The following is a 19263-nucleotide window of genomic DNA, read 5'->3' as shown; positions in this document are numbered from 1 at the left end:
CCAACCCCCAACTTAGTCAACTGTATGTTGAGACAAGATGTCCCTAAGATGCTCAGCCTATCCTGGAAGCTATAACCCTCCTATCTCAGCCTGTACCATTGCTGGGAGTCCAGGGGTAGACCACCATGCTTAAATTATTCTCAAGATAGTCTTTCCAGCACTTGGGAGGCAGAGGCAGGCAGATCTCTGTGAGTTCGAAGCCAGCCTGGGCTACAGAGTGAGTTCCAGGAAAGGCACAAAGCACCCTGTCTCAAAAAACAAACAAAAAAGATAGTCTTGATATGTAGCCCAGGCTGGCCTCCATAGCCTTATCCCTTAGCCTCCCAAGTGCTGGGATTATAGATGGCTGACCACCATGCCCAGCTTTCTAAAAAAAAATGGGCAAGGTGTTGCCGAGTTGGCACAGTGCGGTCGAGGTGATTGCTGCTGAGCCTAATGACCCAGAATCGGTGCCCAGGAACTGTAAGTGTGAAGAGATCTGACTCTCTGTGCACATCTCCAGTGCTCAGAAGACACACATTTACCATCATACCCGGTCTTAGCTGTGGGGTTGGTAGAGGCAGAGGGCTGGAGGACTTGGTTCAAGCCCCAAGCCTTTTATCTAGTGGTCATAAAGATATGTGGCCAGCTACGGTGGTGACAGTGAGTGTCTATTAAAAGGCATGAAGATAGCCCAAAGGAATTTGGCTTTTAGAGCCACCACCTCATCTCAACATGATCAGAGACCATGAAAGACCCAGCCAGCTTTTGGCCGTACACGGAGCGTCTCAGGCCAGCTGCAGTTCACGAGGATTTTTTTTTTTTTCTCTTATTCTCCCTCACAGTCAGCCCTGCCATTGCAAGAAGGCATCCAGAGGCAGGCATGCATGCACTAAACTGAAGGGTGGAAATGTGTTCAAATACAACTTTAACTTTTTTTTTGAAACAGAGTCTCATTGTAGCCCAGGCTAGCCTTGAACTCTGTGTAATCCACTCTAACCTTGGCTCCTGAACTGTCTGGCTGCACCTTCTGAGTGCTGGGATTGCAAAAGTGACCCACGTGTTCTTTTCCATTCTGAGGATAGAAACCCAGACATCATGTATCATAGCCAAAAGCACCCTGTCAACGGAGCCACAGCTCAGCCCTATAATCATCGGTTAAGGAAAAGTTGATTACTGTATAAATTCTACCATCTAAATGAACGTTGCTGGCACTTCATGTGTAAGTAGAAAAGGCCCTGGGAGATTATATTCTGTGGGACTCCTTGCTGGCCTGAAGTGTTTAGTTTCACTGGATTTGGTGATAACATGTCTCTAACTCTAGCCCTCAGCAAGCTGAAGCAGGAGGATCACCAGTCTTGAGCCTGCTTTGGGCTACTGCATAATACACCTGTCCTGTGCTGTTTTGTTTGTGTCCTGACAAACAAAGCTTGCTTGGAGTCCGAGGGTGGAGCTAGCCACTAGTTAACCATAGAGGTCTGGAGGTGTGTACAGAGAGGAACAGGAAGTGTTAAGGCAGGGCGGAGACAGGCTCTCAGCCCCCTTTGAACTGGAGGACCAGAAGAAGAAGGAAGCAGCCCTGGCTACTCTCCTGGTTTTTACTGCTAAGATTAGTTAGATTTACACTTCAGAGACCTTTCCTCAAAAGCAATCATAAAGGTAGGCATAGGGCTGCAGAGATGGCTCAGTGATTAGACAGTGCTGGCTGCTCTTGCAGGGGACCTGAGTTGTGTTCCCAGCACCCATGTCAGGGGGCTCATAACCACCTGTAACTGCAGCTCCAGGGGACTGTGAGACCCTCTTCTGGCCTGGGGGGGGGGGGGGGGCGGTGCATCCCCACTCCCACATTTGCATGTGGATATGCAAAAACGTTTTTTAAAGAAACCTGGGAGCCAGATGTGGTGACACCTGCCTGTCATTCCTGGCAGGCTCAGGAATTCAAAGCCAGCTCAGCTATGTAGTAAGTTCAAGGCCAGTCTGAGCTACATGAGACCTTGTTTGGAGAAAGAGAGAGGCTGCAAAAAGTTGTCCTCTGGCTTTCATGTGTGTGCTTTAGTGTACATGCCTACACATAAAATAAGTAAATATAATAAAAGCCATTTTAAGAAAGAAAGGTTTCCCTGCCTCCTATGTTGTTATGTACAGTATAGAAATAAAGCATAATTACTAGGACACTGGTGATTGTTCATTATTACTTGATGCAGAATTGGCGACAACTGATAAGGATCAGCCCCTCTCAGTCTCCTGTCACATTTCTTTGTTAAAGGCTGACATTTTAAGTCAAGCATGGTGGTATGTGTCTGTATTCCCAGCACTTGGAAAATGGAGGGGCGAGAATTCAGAGTCATCCTTGGCTACATAGTTCAATGTTAGCAGGGTAGGCTGCGTAAGACCCTTTTCCAAAATAAAATAAAAACAAAAACAGCCAGGCGTGGTAGCACATTCCTTTGATCCCAATTCTCAGGAGGCAGAAGCAGGGAGATCTTGATGATTTTGAGGTCTGCTTGCTTGGTCTATAGATTGAGTTCCAGGCCAGCCAGGGGCTATTTTATGAGACTCTGTCTTTTAAAAAAAAAAAAAAAAAAAAAAAAAAAAAAATGGCCGGCGGCGGTGGCGGTGGCGGCACATGCCTTTAATCCTAGCACTCAGGAGGTGGAGCCAGGCTGTTCTCTGTGAGTTCGAGGCCAGCCTGGTCTCTAAAGCAAGTTCCAGGAAAGGCACAAAACTACACAGAGAAACCCTGTCTCGGAAAAAAAAAAATGGGGTTGGGGATTTAACTCAGTGGTAGAGCGCTCGCCTAGCAAGTGCAAGGCCCTGGGTTCGATCCTCAGCTCAAAAAAAAAAAAAAAAGTAACGCTCTTATCTCAAGAACTTCCTGGTCTGCCATGATGGGACCCACTTGACCACACATTCTTGCCTCCATGTACCTTGCTAATTTGCTGTGGGAGCTGCAGGTTAGGAAGGGTCTGGGTATCCTATAAGGACTGCCTCCTGCCCTCAATGTCCTAGGGAGGCCTCACCTCCTAAAGCTTCTGGCATCTCCATTCTGTACCAGCCTGGGGATCAAACCTTTAAACCATAGTGGACCCTCAGTTCATACCCACAGTCATGTGATCACAGGGACACCACTCCCATCCTTGTTTCTCTTTTACAGGAATAATGGCCCAGGTAGCCATGTCCACCCTGCCCATTGGAGATAAGTCCTCCGACAGGACGGTGGTGACGTTCCTCATGTCTGCTCTGGAGTCCATGGTGAGACGCTCTGGTTTTACTGATGCTTCAGATTGTTGTTGAGCTGAAGGATGGTGACACACTTCACTGACTTCACTGTCACTTACTTTTTTTTTTTTTTTTTTTAAGATTTACTTATCTATTATTTATGGAGTGTTCTTCCTGCATGCATGCCTGCAGGCCAGAAGAGGGCACCAGATCTCATTACAGATGGTTGTGAGCCACCATATGGGTGCTGGGAATTGAACTCAGGTCCTCTGGAAGAGCAGCCAGTGCTCTTAACCTCTGAGCCATCTCTCCAGCCTCCACTGTCACTTCTTATATAACCCCCTCTTGTCTGTATGGGAATATCCTTCAGTCCAGGCATGGTGGCACACACCTGTGAACCCCAGCACTTTGAGAGGTAGAAAAAGGAGGATCAGGAGTTTAAGGTCATCAGAGGTATGAGCAAGGGTTGGTGTGATCTTTTTATACATATTTAGTGTGTGCGATGTGTAGTTGTAAGTTTTCTTGGTCCCACCCAGCTCCTGCAGCCCTGTGGTCCCGCAGCAGCTCAGACCCAAATGAACACACAGGCTTATATTAATTACAAACTGTATGGCCTAATGGCTCAGTCTTCTCGATAGCTAGCTTTTATATCTTAAATTTACCCATTTCTATAAATCTATACTTTGCCATGGATTACCCGTACCTTTACATCTTGCCTCGTCTGGTGGCGGCTAGCAGCATCTCCTCTGCTCCCTTTCTCTTCCTTCCTCTCTCTCTTTAGAATGTCCCACCTAACCTTATTCTGCCTCATCATTGGGCAAACAAATTTTATTTAGCAACCAATCAGAGCAACACATATTCACAGCATATAGAATGACATCACCTATCAGTGATGTATGTGCCAGTGTGTATGCCATAGAGTGCCCCCTGAGGTTGGAGGACCACTTTTGGGAAGCTAGTATTCTCCTTCCATCATGTGGGTCAAGTCAGGTTGTAAAGCTATCCACTGGGCCATCTTGCTAGCCTAACAGTGAGTTCAAGGCCGGTCTGGTATGCATGAGACCATCCTCTTTACCCCCTTAAAAAAAAAAAAGAAAAGAAAACTAGAAATATCTGCCCCAAACACCATGGGAAGAAACAGATCCGTTCCTACATTTGATAAGCAAGGCCCATGATGGACCATCTATATCCAGGCCTCTTCTAGACAATGGGGTGCAAGATGTGAGGGCAGACAAGTCCACCTCACAGGTCTTATATCCTGTGTGTATGTGTTCCTGTAGGTAAATATAATAATAACCATAAAGTAGGGCCAGCAAGATAGTTCAGCAGGCAAAGGAGCTTGACACCAACTCTGACTTGCTGAGTTCAATTCTCGGGACTCACAGTAGGAAAAAACTGACCCTGCAAGTTGTTCTCTGACCTTCACATGAGTACTGTGATGTGGACGTGCTAGTGAACACACACACACACACACACACACACACACACACACACACACACACAGTCTACCATTTCTACTACTACTCATAATAAAATGAAAAGTAGCGTATGGAAAGAGATGTTTAAGGGAGAATGAGAGAATAGTTTGGAGGTCTGGGAGAAAGTCTCAAGACAGAGTCTCATCCAGCCCAGGCTGAGCTTGAACTTGCTATTTCGCAGAGGCTTTGATCCCCCTGCCTCTACCTGCTCAGTGCTGGGATCCTGGGTGTGTGCCATCTTTCCTGTACTTGATTTTTTTCCTTCGGTCCCCTCAGCTCCTCAGCTGACCTGACCAATCCCAGACCATTGTCCTTTTGTTTTTCTGTCTCAGTGTAAAGAGCTGGCCAAGTCCAAGGCTGAGGTGGCCTGCATCGCCGTGTATGAGACGGATGTGTACGTCGTGGGGACAGACCGAGGCTGTGCCTTTGTCAACGCCAGACAGGATTTCCAGAAAGACTTCGCACAGCACTGTAGGTGGCCACTGTTGTGTCCTGTTGTCTCTGGTGCTGTTTGGTTGGTGGGTTGGTTTTTATATTGGGGATTGAATTTAAGGCCTTACACATGCTAGGCAAGTATTCCACCTGCCATTGAACTGTGTATCACATCCCCAGTTTTTTTTGGGGGGGGGTTCTTTTTTGGTTTTTGTTTTGTTTGGGTTTTTTTTTTTTTTTTTTTTTTTTTTTTTGGTTTTTTGAGACAGGGTTCCTCTGTGTAGCTTTGGAGCCTGTCCTGGAACTCACTCTGTAGCCCAGACTGGCCTCGAACTCACAGAGATCCGCCTGGCTCTGTCTCCCGAGTGTTGGGATTAAAGGCGTGCACCATCACCGCCCAGCCGCATCCCCAATTTTAACCCCACATTTCACTTTATTAAACATTTAGTGATATGGTCTCTCGTGTAGCTCTAACTGTCCTGCGACTTGCTGTGTAGACTAGGTTGGCCTTGAACTCACAGAGATCCTCCTGCCTCTGACTCCTGCGTACTGGCATGAATTAACAACATATACACCGTGTGCCTAGCCTGATAATATGATTTTGCTCATCATTCTGTTAACATGATATATCGCACTCATTGATTTTGGGGTTTGTTGTTGTTGATGTTTTGTTTGGTTTTGGTTTTTTCACAACAGGGTTTCTCTGTGGCGCTCTGGCTCTTCTGGAACTAGCTCTGTAGACCAGGCTGGCCTTGAACTCAGAGTTCCATCTGCCTTTGCCTTCCAAGTGTTGGGATTAAAGTTTACACCACAAACACCTGGCTGCATTTATTGATTTTTTTAAAAAAACATTTACTTCTATTTTGTGTGTGCGTGTGTATGTATGCATGTAAGTGTAAATGCCCAAAGTCCAAAAGAAGGCATCAGATCCCCTGGAGCTGCGTTTACAGGCAGCTTGTGAATGTGATCTATTCTTCTAAAGGACCCGAGTTCAATTCCCAACATCCATATCAGGAGGCTCACAGCCACCTTTAGCTCCATCTCCAGGGGGATCCAATCCTTCTAATATTGTTGAATGAGCCTGCTAGTATTCTGTTAAGGATTTCCCATCAGCATTGCTCAGACATGCAGCTCTGGGATTTTCTTTTCTGGCACGTAATTTTTACTTTTGCTGAGACAGGGTCTTGTGTAGCCCAGGCTGGCCCAAACTCACTAGGTAGCTGAGGATTACTGACCGCTCATGATCCTCCTGCCTGTGCCTCCTGAGTGCTGGGATTACAAGTGTGTGCTGCCATGCCCAGCTCTAGATTCTTGAGATGATGTGGGATTTGGTTGCTGATTGGAGGATTTTTCTTGTTGTTATTTAGAGACAGGGTCAACTGAGAGATTCTAGTCAGTGCCGCTCTGTGCTGGTCCCCCTTCCTCAGACTCCTAAGAGCTGAGGTCACTGATGTCGGTGTTCACCCAGGCATACGGGTTGAGCAGTAGCTTTACTTCAGGTGTGACCACCATGCTTGACCCATCATATGAACCTGCTACCCGGTCGGGGGCTGGAGAGAGGGTCAGTGGTTGCTGCACACACAGAGGACACAGATTGGCCCCCAGCGTTCACATCAGATTGCTAAGAACCTCTGGTAACTCCAGCACCAAGGGATCCGATGTCCTCTTCTGGCCTCCAAGGACATACGTCCACATATATACATGCACATAAGAATAAATCTTTTTTTAAAGATTTATTTATTTATTATGTTTACAGTGTTCTATTTGCATGTATTCCTGCATGCCAGAAGAGGGCACAAGATCTCATTACAAATGGTTGTGAGCCACCATGTGGTTGCTGGGAATTGAACTCAGGACCTCTAAAAGAGCAGCCAGTGCTCTTAACCGCCATCTCTCCAGCCCAAGAATAAATCTTAAGAGAAAAAAAAAAAAACTATTCTATTCTTGGGACTAGGAGGTACAGCTCCATTAGTAGAGTGGTTGAATATGTGAAGCCCTGGCTTCCGTCCTTAGAAAAACAAAAACTCCTCTTTGGTTCCTTATGTAAAAGGGCCATTTTATGATTCCCATCCCTCACCCCCACCCACTAAGTACCAGAAATACAGATGGGAGGGGACAGGAAGAAGGCTTGCTCTGAGCCATCCTCATCCTATGTTTGCAGGCCAAGGAGAAGGACTGACCGAAGAGAAGCCACTGTGTCCCGAAAACGGGATTCATGTCTGCTCCGGAGAAGCCCAACTGCTCAGGAAAGCAGTGGAAGACCATTTCTGCCTTTGTTACCGTAAGTCCCCATGGAGCATGGGCACCAGCATACTCTCAACTGTGTGTGTGTGTGTGTGTGTGTGTGTGTGTGTGTGTGTGTGTGTGTGTGTTGGAGAACAACTTGCAGGAAGCTGGTGTTCTCCTTCCATTGTGGGTTCACAAGATCGATTGAACTCAGGTCACCATGCTTGCCCAGGAAGCACTTTTCTCCCCGAACCCGCTCCCCGCCCATGAGCACTCAAAATCGCCATGTAGGAATTGTGTAATTGTATCAGCTAGATGACTTAGGATTCTATGAACTCATTTTCTCATTAATTTATATATTGATTTTGCAGTGCTGTAGGGGGAAACCCAGAGTCTCATGCATGGCAGGCAGGTGCTCTACCACTGAGCCACACCTCAGCCCCTCACTGGGGGATTCTAGGCAGGTGCTCTACCACTGAGCCACACCTCAGCCCCTCACTGGGGGATTCTAGGCAAGTGCTCTACCACTGAGCCACACCCCAGCCCTTCACTGGGGGATTCTAGGCAGGGGCTCTACCACTGAGCCACATCCCAGCCCCTCACTGGGGGATTGATTCTAGTTCCATTCTTAACATTACAAAAGACACACACACACACCTCTAAATCGTCAGATGGCTATACAGCCGAAAGGGGAGTGTAATAAGTACCAATATGAGCAAAGTACATTGATACACACAAGCCATATAGGAAAATGTCACAAGAAAGCTAGACACAATGGAGCGCACTAGCACTCAGGACCCTGAGGCAGGAGGATCACTGCAAGTTAGATACCAACCTGGAGTTCAGGCCACCATGGACAACCTTTCTTAAAAGCAAGAGTAAGAGAACTAGCCAAGTGCATGCTTTTAATCCCAGTGCTCAGGAGGCAGAGGCAGGTGGATCTCTGAGTTCGAGGCCAGCCTGGGCTACAGAGTAAGTTCCAGGACAGCTTGGGCTGTTGTTACACAGAGAAACTCTGTCTCAAAAAAACCAATAAATAAGCCTGGTGGTGGCAGCACAGGCCTTTAATCCCAGCACTCAGGAGGCAGAGGCAGGTGGATTTCTGTGAGTTTGAAGCTGGGGGGATAACTAAATAAACAAATAAATCAGGGAGGGATGATAAATAAATATAAAATAGGAAAGGAAAGGAAAACCAGGAAAAGAAAACAGTAAAAGGGGCTGGGATGGAGGTACACATCCTTAATCCTAGCACTCAGCAGCCTTAAGTAGAAGGATCGAGAGCTTAAGGCCAGCCTGGGCAATAGGAGACTGTCTGAAAAACACCCCACAAAACCATCATAATTATAATAACAATATACTGCCCTCAGTTTCTCAGGGCCTGGCTTCCCAACCCCACACAGCTTCATGCTTTCTGTATTCTGTATGTGCCTTCAGCACTGGGTGCCTGGGGTCCCAGGTGACACTTCCCTGTAAAGAATGGGCTTCTAGTGCTTTGGCCCTCAGCCCGTGCTTTGGCCCTCAGCCCCTGCTGATGACCTGGCTCCAAATGGTGAGTGAACATGTGTCAGGCAAGCTGACTTACCTCACCATGTCTCAGTCAACTTTGTTTTCACACAGTGAGTTAGTTCAGCTGGACTGGGGTGCTCTCGACAGAGACCAGCCTGGGGCAGGCACCACTAACTAACTCTTCAGCATCCAGGAGAATGAGTGAAAGGCCTGTTGTTCGCCTGGTTTTTGCCTCTGTATGTGTCTAATGCCCGTGAAAGTCCAAAGGGCATTAGATCCTTTGGCGTTAGGGATGGTTGTGAACCACCATGTGGGTGCTGGAGTACAGGTGTGTACCACCATTTTTTTAAACATTTTTTTTGAGCTGAGGATCGAACCCAGGGCCTAGTGCCTTGTGCTTGCTCTACCACTGAGCTAAATCCCACTAAATCCCCAACCCTAAACATTTTTTTTAAAGATCTCATTACAGATGGTTGTGAGCCACCATGTGGGTGCTGGGAATTGAACTCAGGACCTCTGGAAGAGCAGTCGGTGTTCTTAACCACTGAGCCATCTCTACAGCCCCTCCTCTTCTTATACAGTACTGGGCATTAACCCCGAGCCTTGGTTCGTGCTAAGCAAGCACTGTGTGCGTTGATCTTCAGCCATCATTTTACAGCTTTGATTGGGGATTGATCTTTTAGGATGGAGAAGAAAAAGCTACTTTTTTGTTTGTTTGTTTGTTTGTTTGTTTGTTTTGTTGGTTGTGCACGCCTTTAATCCCAGCACCCAGGAGGCACAGGCAGGTGGATCTCTGAGTTCAGGGCTATCCTGGTCTACAGAATGAATTCCAGGAAAGCCAGCACTACACAGAGAGACCCTGTCTCAAAAACAACAACAAAAGAATTTATGTATAGCTGTCTATCTGAATATACCTGTAGCTATCCAACTATGTAAGGATAGGTATACATTAAAAGAGATTATTAGAGTGGCTTATAAGACTGTGATCCAGGTAGTCCAACAATGGGTGTCTCTGGACAGAAAAGCTAAGAATCCAGTAGTTGTTCAGTCCACAAGACCGAATGTCTTAGCAGTCTCAATCTGGTGCTGGAGTTCCAGAGAATTCCTAGAGAGCTGCTGGTCTTCTGTCTACATTGGGATCCTGAAGAAAGTGGGCACTAATATGAGTGAAGGAATGTCTCAGCAACAGGACAGATGGTGGCCTGTTGTTTTAAAGGTATATTGCTCAGGGTTCTCTAGAAGAACAGAACTGGTGGAATAGGAAATACATGCACACACACAACACATACACACACACACACATACACACACACACACACACACACACACACATATATATATATAGCCATAGTTTGGGTTTCTATTGTGATACAACACCATGAACAATAAGCAAGTTGGAACCAGGCATCAGTAGTGCACGCCTTTAATCCCAGGTCGGGAGGCAGAGGCAGGTGGATTTCCTTAAGTTTGAGGCCAGCCTGGTCTACAAAGTGAACTCCAGGACTACATAGAGAAACCCTGTTTTGTGGGGAGAAAAAAAAAAAGCAAGTTGGGGGCTTACATTTTCATATATGTGTGTGCTGGATATGTATTGTATATATGTGTATGTGTATATATAGTATAGATAGTGAAAATATATATATATATATATATATATATATATATATATATATATGACTTATTAGAATGGCTTACAGGCTATGGTTCAGCTAATCCAACAATGGCTGTCTCCTGACAGAAAAATCAAGGACCTAGTAGTTGTTCAGTCCACCGGGCTGGATGTCGTAGCTAGTCTTCAGGCTGTGTCAGAATCCCAAAGAAGTAGGTTCTAATATCACTGAAGGAATGCCACAGCAGCAGGGTAGATGAACTTGCCAGTGAGAGTGAGGGCAAGCAGGCAAAATGCAAGCGCTTCCCTTCTCCATGTCCTTTTATGTGGGCTTCCACTGAAGGTGTGCCTCAGAGTCGGGGTGGGTCATCTCACCACAAATGAGCCAGTCAAGAAAATCCTTCACAGGTGTGCCCAGCTTCTTAGGTTTTGGTTGATTCCTGATGCATCCAAGTTGACAACCAAGATTAGCCATCACAAGAGGGATAGAGTTAATCATGGCAGGGAAGCCTTGGTGACAGGGAAGAAGCTGGCTGATCACACTGCAGCCACACTCAGGAAGCAGAGAGAGAGCATACTTTGTGCTTTTGGTGTATGTTCAAGCCACACATCCCTGTGTCGGTTAGACTAGAAGAAGCTGGCCGGCGGAAACTTCTAAGTACCATCTCTCACTTCCTTTTCTAGGTAAAGCACTGGGTACGACAGCCATGGTCCCTGTTCCCTATGAGCAGATGTTTCAGGACAAGGCAGCTGTGCTGGTACAGGGCCTTCCAGAAGGCCTGGCCTTTCAGCACCCTGACAATTACAGTCTTGCAACCCTGAGGTGGATCCTGGAGAACAAAGCAGGGATCTCATTCATCATAAACAGGTAATCTGCTCTGTATCCACTAACATTTCACTTAAAGGTAAGCGGGATTAAATCAAGTATGGAGGCACAGGCCAGGATACTGAGGCAGGAGAATCGCTGAGGCAAGCCTGGGTTACAGTGAGTTCAAGGACAGCCTGGGATATATACTGAAACCCTGTCTCACACAATAAATAAACACCTAGATAAGATTATCATGGTCTGAGGGCAGGGCTGAGTCATAGACCACTCACCTGGCATGCACCAGGTCCTGGGTTCGCCGCCCAGAATTGCAACAAAATAAAAGTGGATTGTTCGCTGTGTATGACTGCTCTGCTTGTGTTCATGTTGGGTAATGGTGTTGATTTTCTTGCAGACCTTTCCTAGGTGCAGAGAGCCAGCTGGGTAAGTAGCGGGTTCTGATCCTTGGTGGCTGCCCAGAACCACTGAACCCATTCTGATATTATGATGATGATGCATGTTTTCATATTCTCCTTCATTTTATCACAGCAAGGGGGCAACCTGGGCTGGGAGGTGGTGGCAGCTTGATAGTAGTTCTCTTACGTGTAGGATTGCCCAGTGGGGGTCTGGGGTGTGTGGTTCAATAGTGGCGCACCTGCCTAGAATCCCTCAGTGCAGCTGGGAGTATGGCTAAGTGGTAGAGTGCCTGTCTAGATCCATTGGTGGGGTTCTGGAGGTATAGTCAATAGGAAAGAATTTGTCCAGTATCCCCCAGTGAGGGGCTGGGGTGTGGCTCAGTGGTAGAGCACCTGCCTAGACTCCCCCAGTGAGGGGCTGGGGGTGTGGCTCAGTGGTAGAGCACCTGCCTAGAGCCCCCAGTGAGGGGCTGGGGTGTGGCTCAGTGGTAGAGCACCTGCCTAGAATCCCCCAGTGAGGGGCTGGGGTGTGACTCAGTGGTAGAGCATCTGCCTAGAATCCCCCAGTGAGGGGCTGGGGGTGTGGCTCAGTGGTAGAGCACCTGTGTAACATGCAGGAGATGGGTTATCTCCCCAACACTACAAAGAGAGAGAGAACCTGTGATACTTGAGGACTAGGCTGGCACAGGAAGAGACAGCAGCAGAGACCCATCACAGCTCAGGCTGGGGTGATTCTGTGGTAATCCCTGGCCCTCCAGAGGAGTGTGGGGATGTAAGGGATCAACTGCTGGTCTGTGAGTACCAGCTCTGCCAGGGCCACTGTTACTGGGCTTGAGGGGTCAAGTGCCCTTGTCTCTGAAACCCCAGTTTAGGAGAAGAAATGATTCTGTTTATCAAAGAGCCAGGCAAACAGTGGTGCTCTTAAGATGTCAGCATCATCCCTGGGGTTGGGATGGGGCTAGAACAGTGTGATTAAAATCCTTCACAGGAGCTGGGCGGTGGTGGTGCACGCCTTTAATCCCAGCACTCGGGAGGCAGAGTCAGGCGGATCTCTGTGAGTTCGAGCCCAGCCTGGGCTACAGAGTGAGTTCCAGGATAGGCAGCAAAGCTACACAGAGAAACCCTGTCTAAAAAAAAAAAAAAATCTAAAGAAAGGACTGGAGAGATGCTCCAGTGCTTAATAACTCTTGCAGAAGACTGGAACCCAGTTCCCAAAACCCACACAGTGGCTCACAACTGCCCGTGGGATCCATGCCTGCTTCTGGCCTCCAAGGGCATCACACATGCATGAGATACACATATGCCATGCAGGCACTGGCACATACACATAAAGAGTAAGAATAAGCCTTTTAAAAAGTCCAAAACCTGTAGTTTGATGGTTGAATGACAGGTGACTATGTGACTGTCATCTGAGACTACTTCATATTTTTTTCTTACCAAATATCAGCAGCTGACATTTAGTGCTCCCATAGTGACGATGTTCTGTTGTTTCTCAGCCCATGGGATGTCTACACCGGAACTCCACATGAGAACTCCAAAGTCCCTGGATGCCACATTCCTTCTTCTATACAGTGGTAGGGGGGTTTCCAGTGAGACCTGTGCTCAAGTTCTGTATGCCTTAATGCAGTCCAGCCCACTCAGAATACCCAATAGTACCGGGCGGTGGTGGCACACACCTTTAATCCCAGAACTCGGGAGGCAGAGGCAGGGGATGCCTGTGAGTTCGAGGCCAGCCTGGTCTACAGAGTGAGTTCCAGGACAGGCTCAAAGCTACAGAGACCTGTCTCGAAAAAACTAAAAAAAAAAAAACACCTCAATATCACAATAGCAGGAAAGAGGGGTAAATATTAGACTGGCCAGCATGATGGCCAAGGACCCTCATCCCAGTGCTAGGGAGACTGAGGCAGGAGAATAACAGGTTTGAAGCCTACCTGGGCCATAGAATGAACTCCAGGCAAGCCTAAGCTCCATGATGAGCCCTCATTGCAAACCAACAAAACAGAGCTAAGGTGCCAGAACTCAGTGGTAGGGTACTTGCCTGGCATGTACTCGGCCTTGCTCTGGGTTCAATCTTTGGCACCAAAATATAAAACTTAAAAATAATAAATTAGGAAAATAAAAAGTCCTTATCCAAATAAGGAAAGAAGTGTTTAAAGGCAAGAAGGAGAGAAGAAAGTCGAACCCTTTGGAGGTGGAGGCAGGAGGATCAGGAGTTCCGGGTCATCCTAGCTACACAGGGTATTCAGGCCAGCCTGAACTACCTGTCTTAAAAACAAAATCAGCAACAAAAGCCAAAAGGTAATAGTGTATTGTTTAGGGAATAAGGATGACATTCTTAAGCCTCTCTGCATGTCCAGGGCATTATTTTTCTTCCACAGTCTCCTCAGCCTGTGCTGGGGACCTGGGGCTTGGGAGCCACTGGATGTGGAGGATCAAATACGCGCTAATCCTTGCTGCTTCCATGAAGAGTCAGACAGGCCAGTGTAGTGACTTGCTCAGGTGACCCAGCTGGGGAGTGGCCAGGCTGGGGGTTCCTCACCTACGCGCCTGACACTGCCTGCCCACTTCCGGCCAACGCTACCAGCTGCTATAATAAGCAGGGCTGTTTTAATTCAGCCACCTCCCCTGCAAGCATTCCGTGATGGCTTTGAGTTGAGAATTCTCTGTTCTCTCTTTGCTTTCAAATGATGTGTCCTTAAATGTGAGTCCTGTCCCACAGTGCTGACAGAGACTAAAGTGTGTGTACCTTTTTGTTCCTGCACAGGTGGCCTTGGGATGTCGACAGGTGCCGAGAGGCCAACACTACCACCAAATGACAGGTAAAAACAAACAAAGGAATAAATAAAACGGTAATTGATATCGGCTTAGAATGAACCAGGTGGTAGTGGTGCATACCTTTAATCACAGCACTTGGGTGGTAGAGGCAGGCGGATCTCTAAGTGGATCTACAGGCCAGCCTGGTCTATAGATGGAGTTCCAGGACAGCCAAGATGACACTGAGAAACCCTGTCTTGAAAAACCAAAAAATAAAAATTAAAAAAAAAAAAAATAGTAAAAAAAATTAATAATAAAGGCATAGAATGAATAATAAACCAAGAATAGTGGCAAAGCCTTGTGGCCCCAGGATCGAGAGGGGAGACAAGAGGATCAGGAGTTCAAGGCCATCCTTGACTAGGTAGTGAGATTGAGGACAGCCTGCATGAGGCCTAGTCTCAAAACCTAAAAGAAAAAGAAAGAAAAGGCCAGGAATAGGTTTTTTATTTTATTTTTTTGTGTTCGAGTGTTTTACCTGCATGTAGGTGTGTATACCATGTGTGTGCCTGGTGCATATGGATGTTAGAGAGGATATCAGATCCCCTGAAACTGGAGTCACAGATAGTTATAAACTGCCTGGCGTGGGTGCTGGGAACCAAACCAGAGTTGGAAGAGCATTTAAGTTATCCATCTTAAAGGCTGAAACATTTCTCTAACCCTCATCAGCGTGTGTGTGTGTGTGTGTGTGTGTGTGTGTGTGTGTGTGTGTGTGTGAAGAAACATGGTTTTACTCTGTAACTCTGGCTGTCCTGGAACTCACAGAGATCCTCCTGCCTCTGTCTCCCGAGTGCTGAGATTAAGGTATGCACCACCATGCCCAGCTCCACTGCTTTTCTTGACTTGAGTTCCCTTCTCCTCACAGCTATGGCCCCATCAGTGTGAAAACTGAACCCATGGAAGATTCTGGTAGGTACACTGGTGCTCTGACAGTCAGATGTTTAGCAGGTTACCATTTGACTGGCTGCTTTTCGCTTCCTTTTATAAAAATGACTTTAGTCTTTTTCTATGAATAACTAAGTAATTAACTGTAACTTGGTCCATATTTATAGAGTGCTAGGGGAGTACTGCTCATCTGAAATGTTTGGTTCCCAGCCATTGAGATGGCTCAGCAGGTAAAGACACTTGCCTATTGACCTGAGTTCTAGCCCCAGAATGTACATCTTATAAGAAGAGCGTCAACGCCCACAAGCCACCCTCTGCCCTCACACATTGCACTCCATGGCACGTTACACATGCATGCACCACACACATAGAAAAATAAATGAGTGAAGGGCAGGAGGGATGTCTCAGCCTTGAGGAGCACTTCCTGTTCTCCAGGGGACCTGGGTTTGGTTCCCAACACCCACATGGTGGCTCATACCCATATGTAACTCCACTTCTAGAGGATCAAATGCCCTCTCTGACCTCCACGGGCACAGATATGCAAATACACATGAAATAAAATAAATCTCCAAAAATGTATATAAGTACATGTTGGCCTCAGAAAGCATCTTCAGTTTTGGATTTTTATCAGATTTGGGATTTTTTTTTCCCCCTGAGGCAGAGTCTTGCTGTATAGCTCAAGTTTAAAATGTGGGATTATGGGACTAGAGGGGATGGCTCAGTGGTTAAGAGCACTGGCTGCCCTTCCAGAGGTCCTGAGTTCAATTCCCAGCATCCACTTGATGTCTCACAATGTTCTATAATGGTAGTCTCATGGGGTCCGATGCCTTCTTCTGGTGTGCAGACACACAGGAAAAAAAGTCTACATAAGGTACATAAACAAGCAAATAAATAATGTGGGATTACATGTGTCATACATATGCAGGTATGCACACCTCTGTCTACTGAGGCTATAATGAGGCATTGGATGACATCCTCTGTCTCTCCAGCTGTTCCTTGATGCAGAGTCTTTCCCGAAACCTGAGACTCACGTTTTTTGTTTTTTTTTTTTTTTTTTGGTTGAGGCTGGAAGCCCAAAAACCCAGCAATCCTTCTGTCTCTGTTCCATTTGGAGCTGGGATTACAAGTGTATGTTGGATGCCTGGCCTGCTTTGTGGGTGCTGGGACCCAAATTCTGTCTTCATGACTACATAATGTGCTGTTAGCCAGCCACCTGCTCATATCCCCAGCCCCCACATAGCTTTGGGGTGTTGGTTTTTAAATTATCTGACCATCCAAGGCACAAGCCAATGACAGTTGAGACTGGAGAAGCACCCATCACTGGTGTTAAGCAGGAAAGAGTTGAGAGCTGAAACCAACAGGTTGGGACTGAGGTGCATGCCCACAGCTCAGTTCTGCTCAGCTCTAACACTTGGCTCATTTTTTGCCTCTTGGCTTTGTTTTTCGTTTTTTCCAGAGCTATTGCTAGATTTTGGTCTTACATGTTCCCCACAGGGCCAATGTTAAACACCTTTCCCCAGGGATGCATTGGGAGATGGTGGGGCCTTTGAAACGTGGAGTCTCCTAGGAAGTCTCCAGGACATCGAGGCATGCCCTTGAAGACTGGCCTTCAGTTTACTGTTAGCCAAAGAGGACTTTATTTTTAGGACTCAGTCCTTAAGACCAGGCCCTTTGCTGACCTTGAATTTACAGAGATTGGCCTGCCTCAGCCTCTGGAATGCTGGGATTAAAGTCGTGCGCTGTTGTATTCTGCTCCCAAAGAGGATCTTGAACTTCTGATTCTCCTGCTTCTGCCTCTACCTCCCAAGTCCTGGGATGACAGATTTGCACCACCATTCCCACCAAACCAGATGATTCAGTAGTTGGTTGTGCTTTCCTGAGCCCTCACTGGGGTCTCCTGCTCTCACAGGGTCTTTGCCGAAGGCAGCAGCCACGTTAGTCAAGACAGAGTCCGAAGACCCTAATTACCAACAGTGCAACATGCAAGGTAACGAATGCTGTTCCTGAGAGATCATAGAGAGGAACGAGGGGACAGGAAATGGCTTAGAGAGTAAGACCACTTCCTGTGCAAGCATGAGGACCTGAATTCAGATCCCCAGCACCCAGGCAAAAAGCATGATGTGGCCAAAGGTGCCTGAAACAGCAGGACTCTGGGGAGCAGAGAGGGGAAGATCACAGGGCTTGCTGACCTAGCCCATGTCTCAAGGGGATAAGGTGGAGAGTGATAGATCAGGACACCGGCTATCCTCTCACCTCTGTGCATGCACAAGGACACGGGTGCTCACACACGTGTGTGAATATACCACACACAACTACAGATGTATGTGTGTTAACCTAGACTAGCAAGTTACCTTTTGAATTATAGGAGGAACTGAATTTATCTTAAACCCAGTGGGGCATTTGTGGAGCACACCTGTAATCCCAGCTCTCGGAAGGTGAAGGCAGGAGAATCACAAGTTCAAGGTTATCCTTGACTAGATAGCAAGTTCAAGCCTGGGTTACATGAGACCCTATCTCAAAAATTAAGAAAAGCAGGCCTAAGAGATGGCTCAGTGGTTAAGTGCTCATTGGCTGTTCTTCCAGAGTTTAATTACCAGCACCCATATGGCAGTTTAGAACTGTCTGTAATTCCAAGGGTTCTGACATTCTCACAGATGTACATGCAGGCAAAACACCAATGCACATGAAATTAAAAAAAAATTTTTAATTAAGTAAAGGGACAGTGGTGGCATACACCTATAATCCTAGTGCTCCTGAGGCAGAGGCAGGCGGATCTGTGAGTACAAGGCCAGCCTGGTCTACAGAGCTAGTTCCAGGGCTACAGAGAAACCCTGTCTCAAAAAACAAAACAAAAGAGTTTAGCTGGCTGGTAGGGGTGGTGAATGTGTTTAATCCCAGCACTCAGGAGGCAGAATTTGACACCAGCCTGGTCTACATAAAGAATTTCAGGGTAGCCAGGGCTACACAGAGAAACTGTCTTGAAAAACAAAAACAAAAAAAAGAAAGAAAATGAAGAAAAGCTTCTCAGCGTGTCATGGTGTGTAGTCATGGGTTGATCAGGTAATGCAATTTATTGAGCCAAGTCAGCAGTTTGTAAAGGACCCAATTCAGCTGGTCAAAAGATGCAGCAGACCTCATAGAAAAGAATTCCAGGGGCTAGAGAGATGGCTCAGCAGTTAAGAGCACTGTCTACTCTTCCAGAGGTTCTGGGTTCAATTCCCCGAACCCATACAGTGGTTCATAGTCATCTCTAACTGTTCCTATGGGGTCTGAGACCCTCTTCCAGTTTGCAGATGTCCATGCAGGCAAAAACCCCACAGACATTAAATAGGGTTGAATATGGGGTATAATAAATAATTCTAGAAGATCGCTGTGGCCACAGCAATAGGGTTTACTGTAAGGAGATTCATCGGCTTCCTTGTGAGACTGATCCGTGTGCCTATAACTAACACTGTTGTGGGTGACTGAGTCCATCCTCACCATGGGAGCTGGTGAACAAGTGAGGTGTGAGAAGCTCGTGATGGACAGATTTGCTTGTATGCCTTGTGTCCTTTCCTTCCCTCCGCCTAAGACGTTTTCTATTTCTAAATTAAGATAGTTTCAAAATAAACATTTTTTCCATAACAACAGCAAAAATAGGACTGTCAAGAGGATCTGTGGGTAAAGGGGTGCTGCCAACCCCACTAGCACCCACATGTTCTAAGGAGAGAGCCGACTCCTACAAGTTGACCTCTGACCTCCACACATGCTCTGTGGCTTACACTCCAACACGTTTGCATACACACCATAGATAAATTAATGTAAAAACATTTTTTATTTTTATTTATTTATTTATTTTTGGTTTTCTGAGATAAGACTTCTCTGTGTAACCCTGGCTGTCCTGGAACGCGATCTGTA

The 19263-nt window shown here is 46.8% G+C and overlaps 1 protein-coding gene across 7 annotated transcripts in view; it reads left to right on the top strand.

Annotated features, from left to right (window-relative positions):
• LOC118572581 (general transcription factor II-I repeat domain-containing protein 2) overlaps positions 1-19263 on the top strand; it is a 39370-nt gene that overhangs the window by 4275 nt on the left and 15832 nt on the right. For 6 of the 7 annotated variants that reach the window (XM_036172303.1, XM_036172305.1, XM_036172300.1 and 3 more), the window contains 8 exons: positions 3134-3231; positions 5009-5147; positions 7270-7389; positions 11134-11317; positions 11670-11698; positions 14435-14489; positions 15347-15390; positions 17276-17353. In XM_036172303.1, coding sequence (XP_036028196.1) covers positions 3139-3231; positions 5009-5147; positions 7270-7389; positions 11134-11317; positions 11670-11698; positions 14435-14489; positions 15347-15390; positions 17276-17353 — 742 coding nt within the window. In that variant the 5' untranslated portion in view covers positions 3134-3138. The remainder of the gene's footprint in view (positions 1-3133; positions 3232-5008; positions 5148-7269; positions 7390-11133; positions 11318-11669; positions 11699-14434; positions 14490-15346; positions 15391-17275; positions 17354-19263) is intronic. The other variant, XM_036172304.1, reaches the window with a different exon arrangement.

This window comes from Onychomys torridus, chromosome 22 (assembly GCF_903995425.1).
Source record: "Onychomys torridus chromosome 22, mOncTor1.1, whole genome shotgun sequence".
Taxonomy (NCBI): Eukaryota; Metazoa; Chordata; class Mammalia; order Rodentia; family Cricetidae; genus Onychomys; species Onychomys torridus.
Note: the sequence above shows the minus strand (reverse complement) of the source record. Positions and strands in the feature narration are given on the sequence as shown.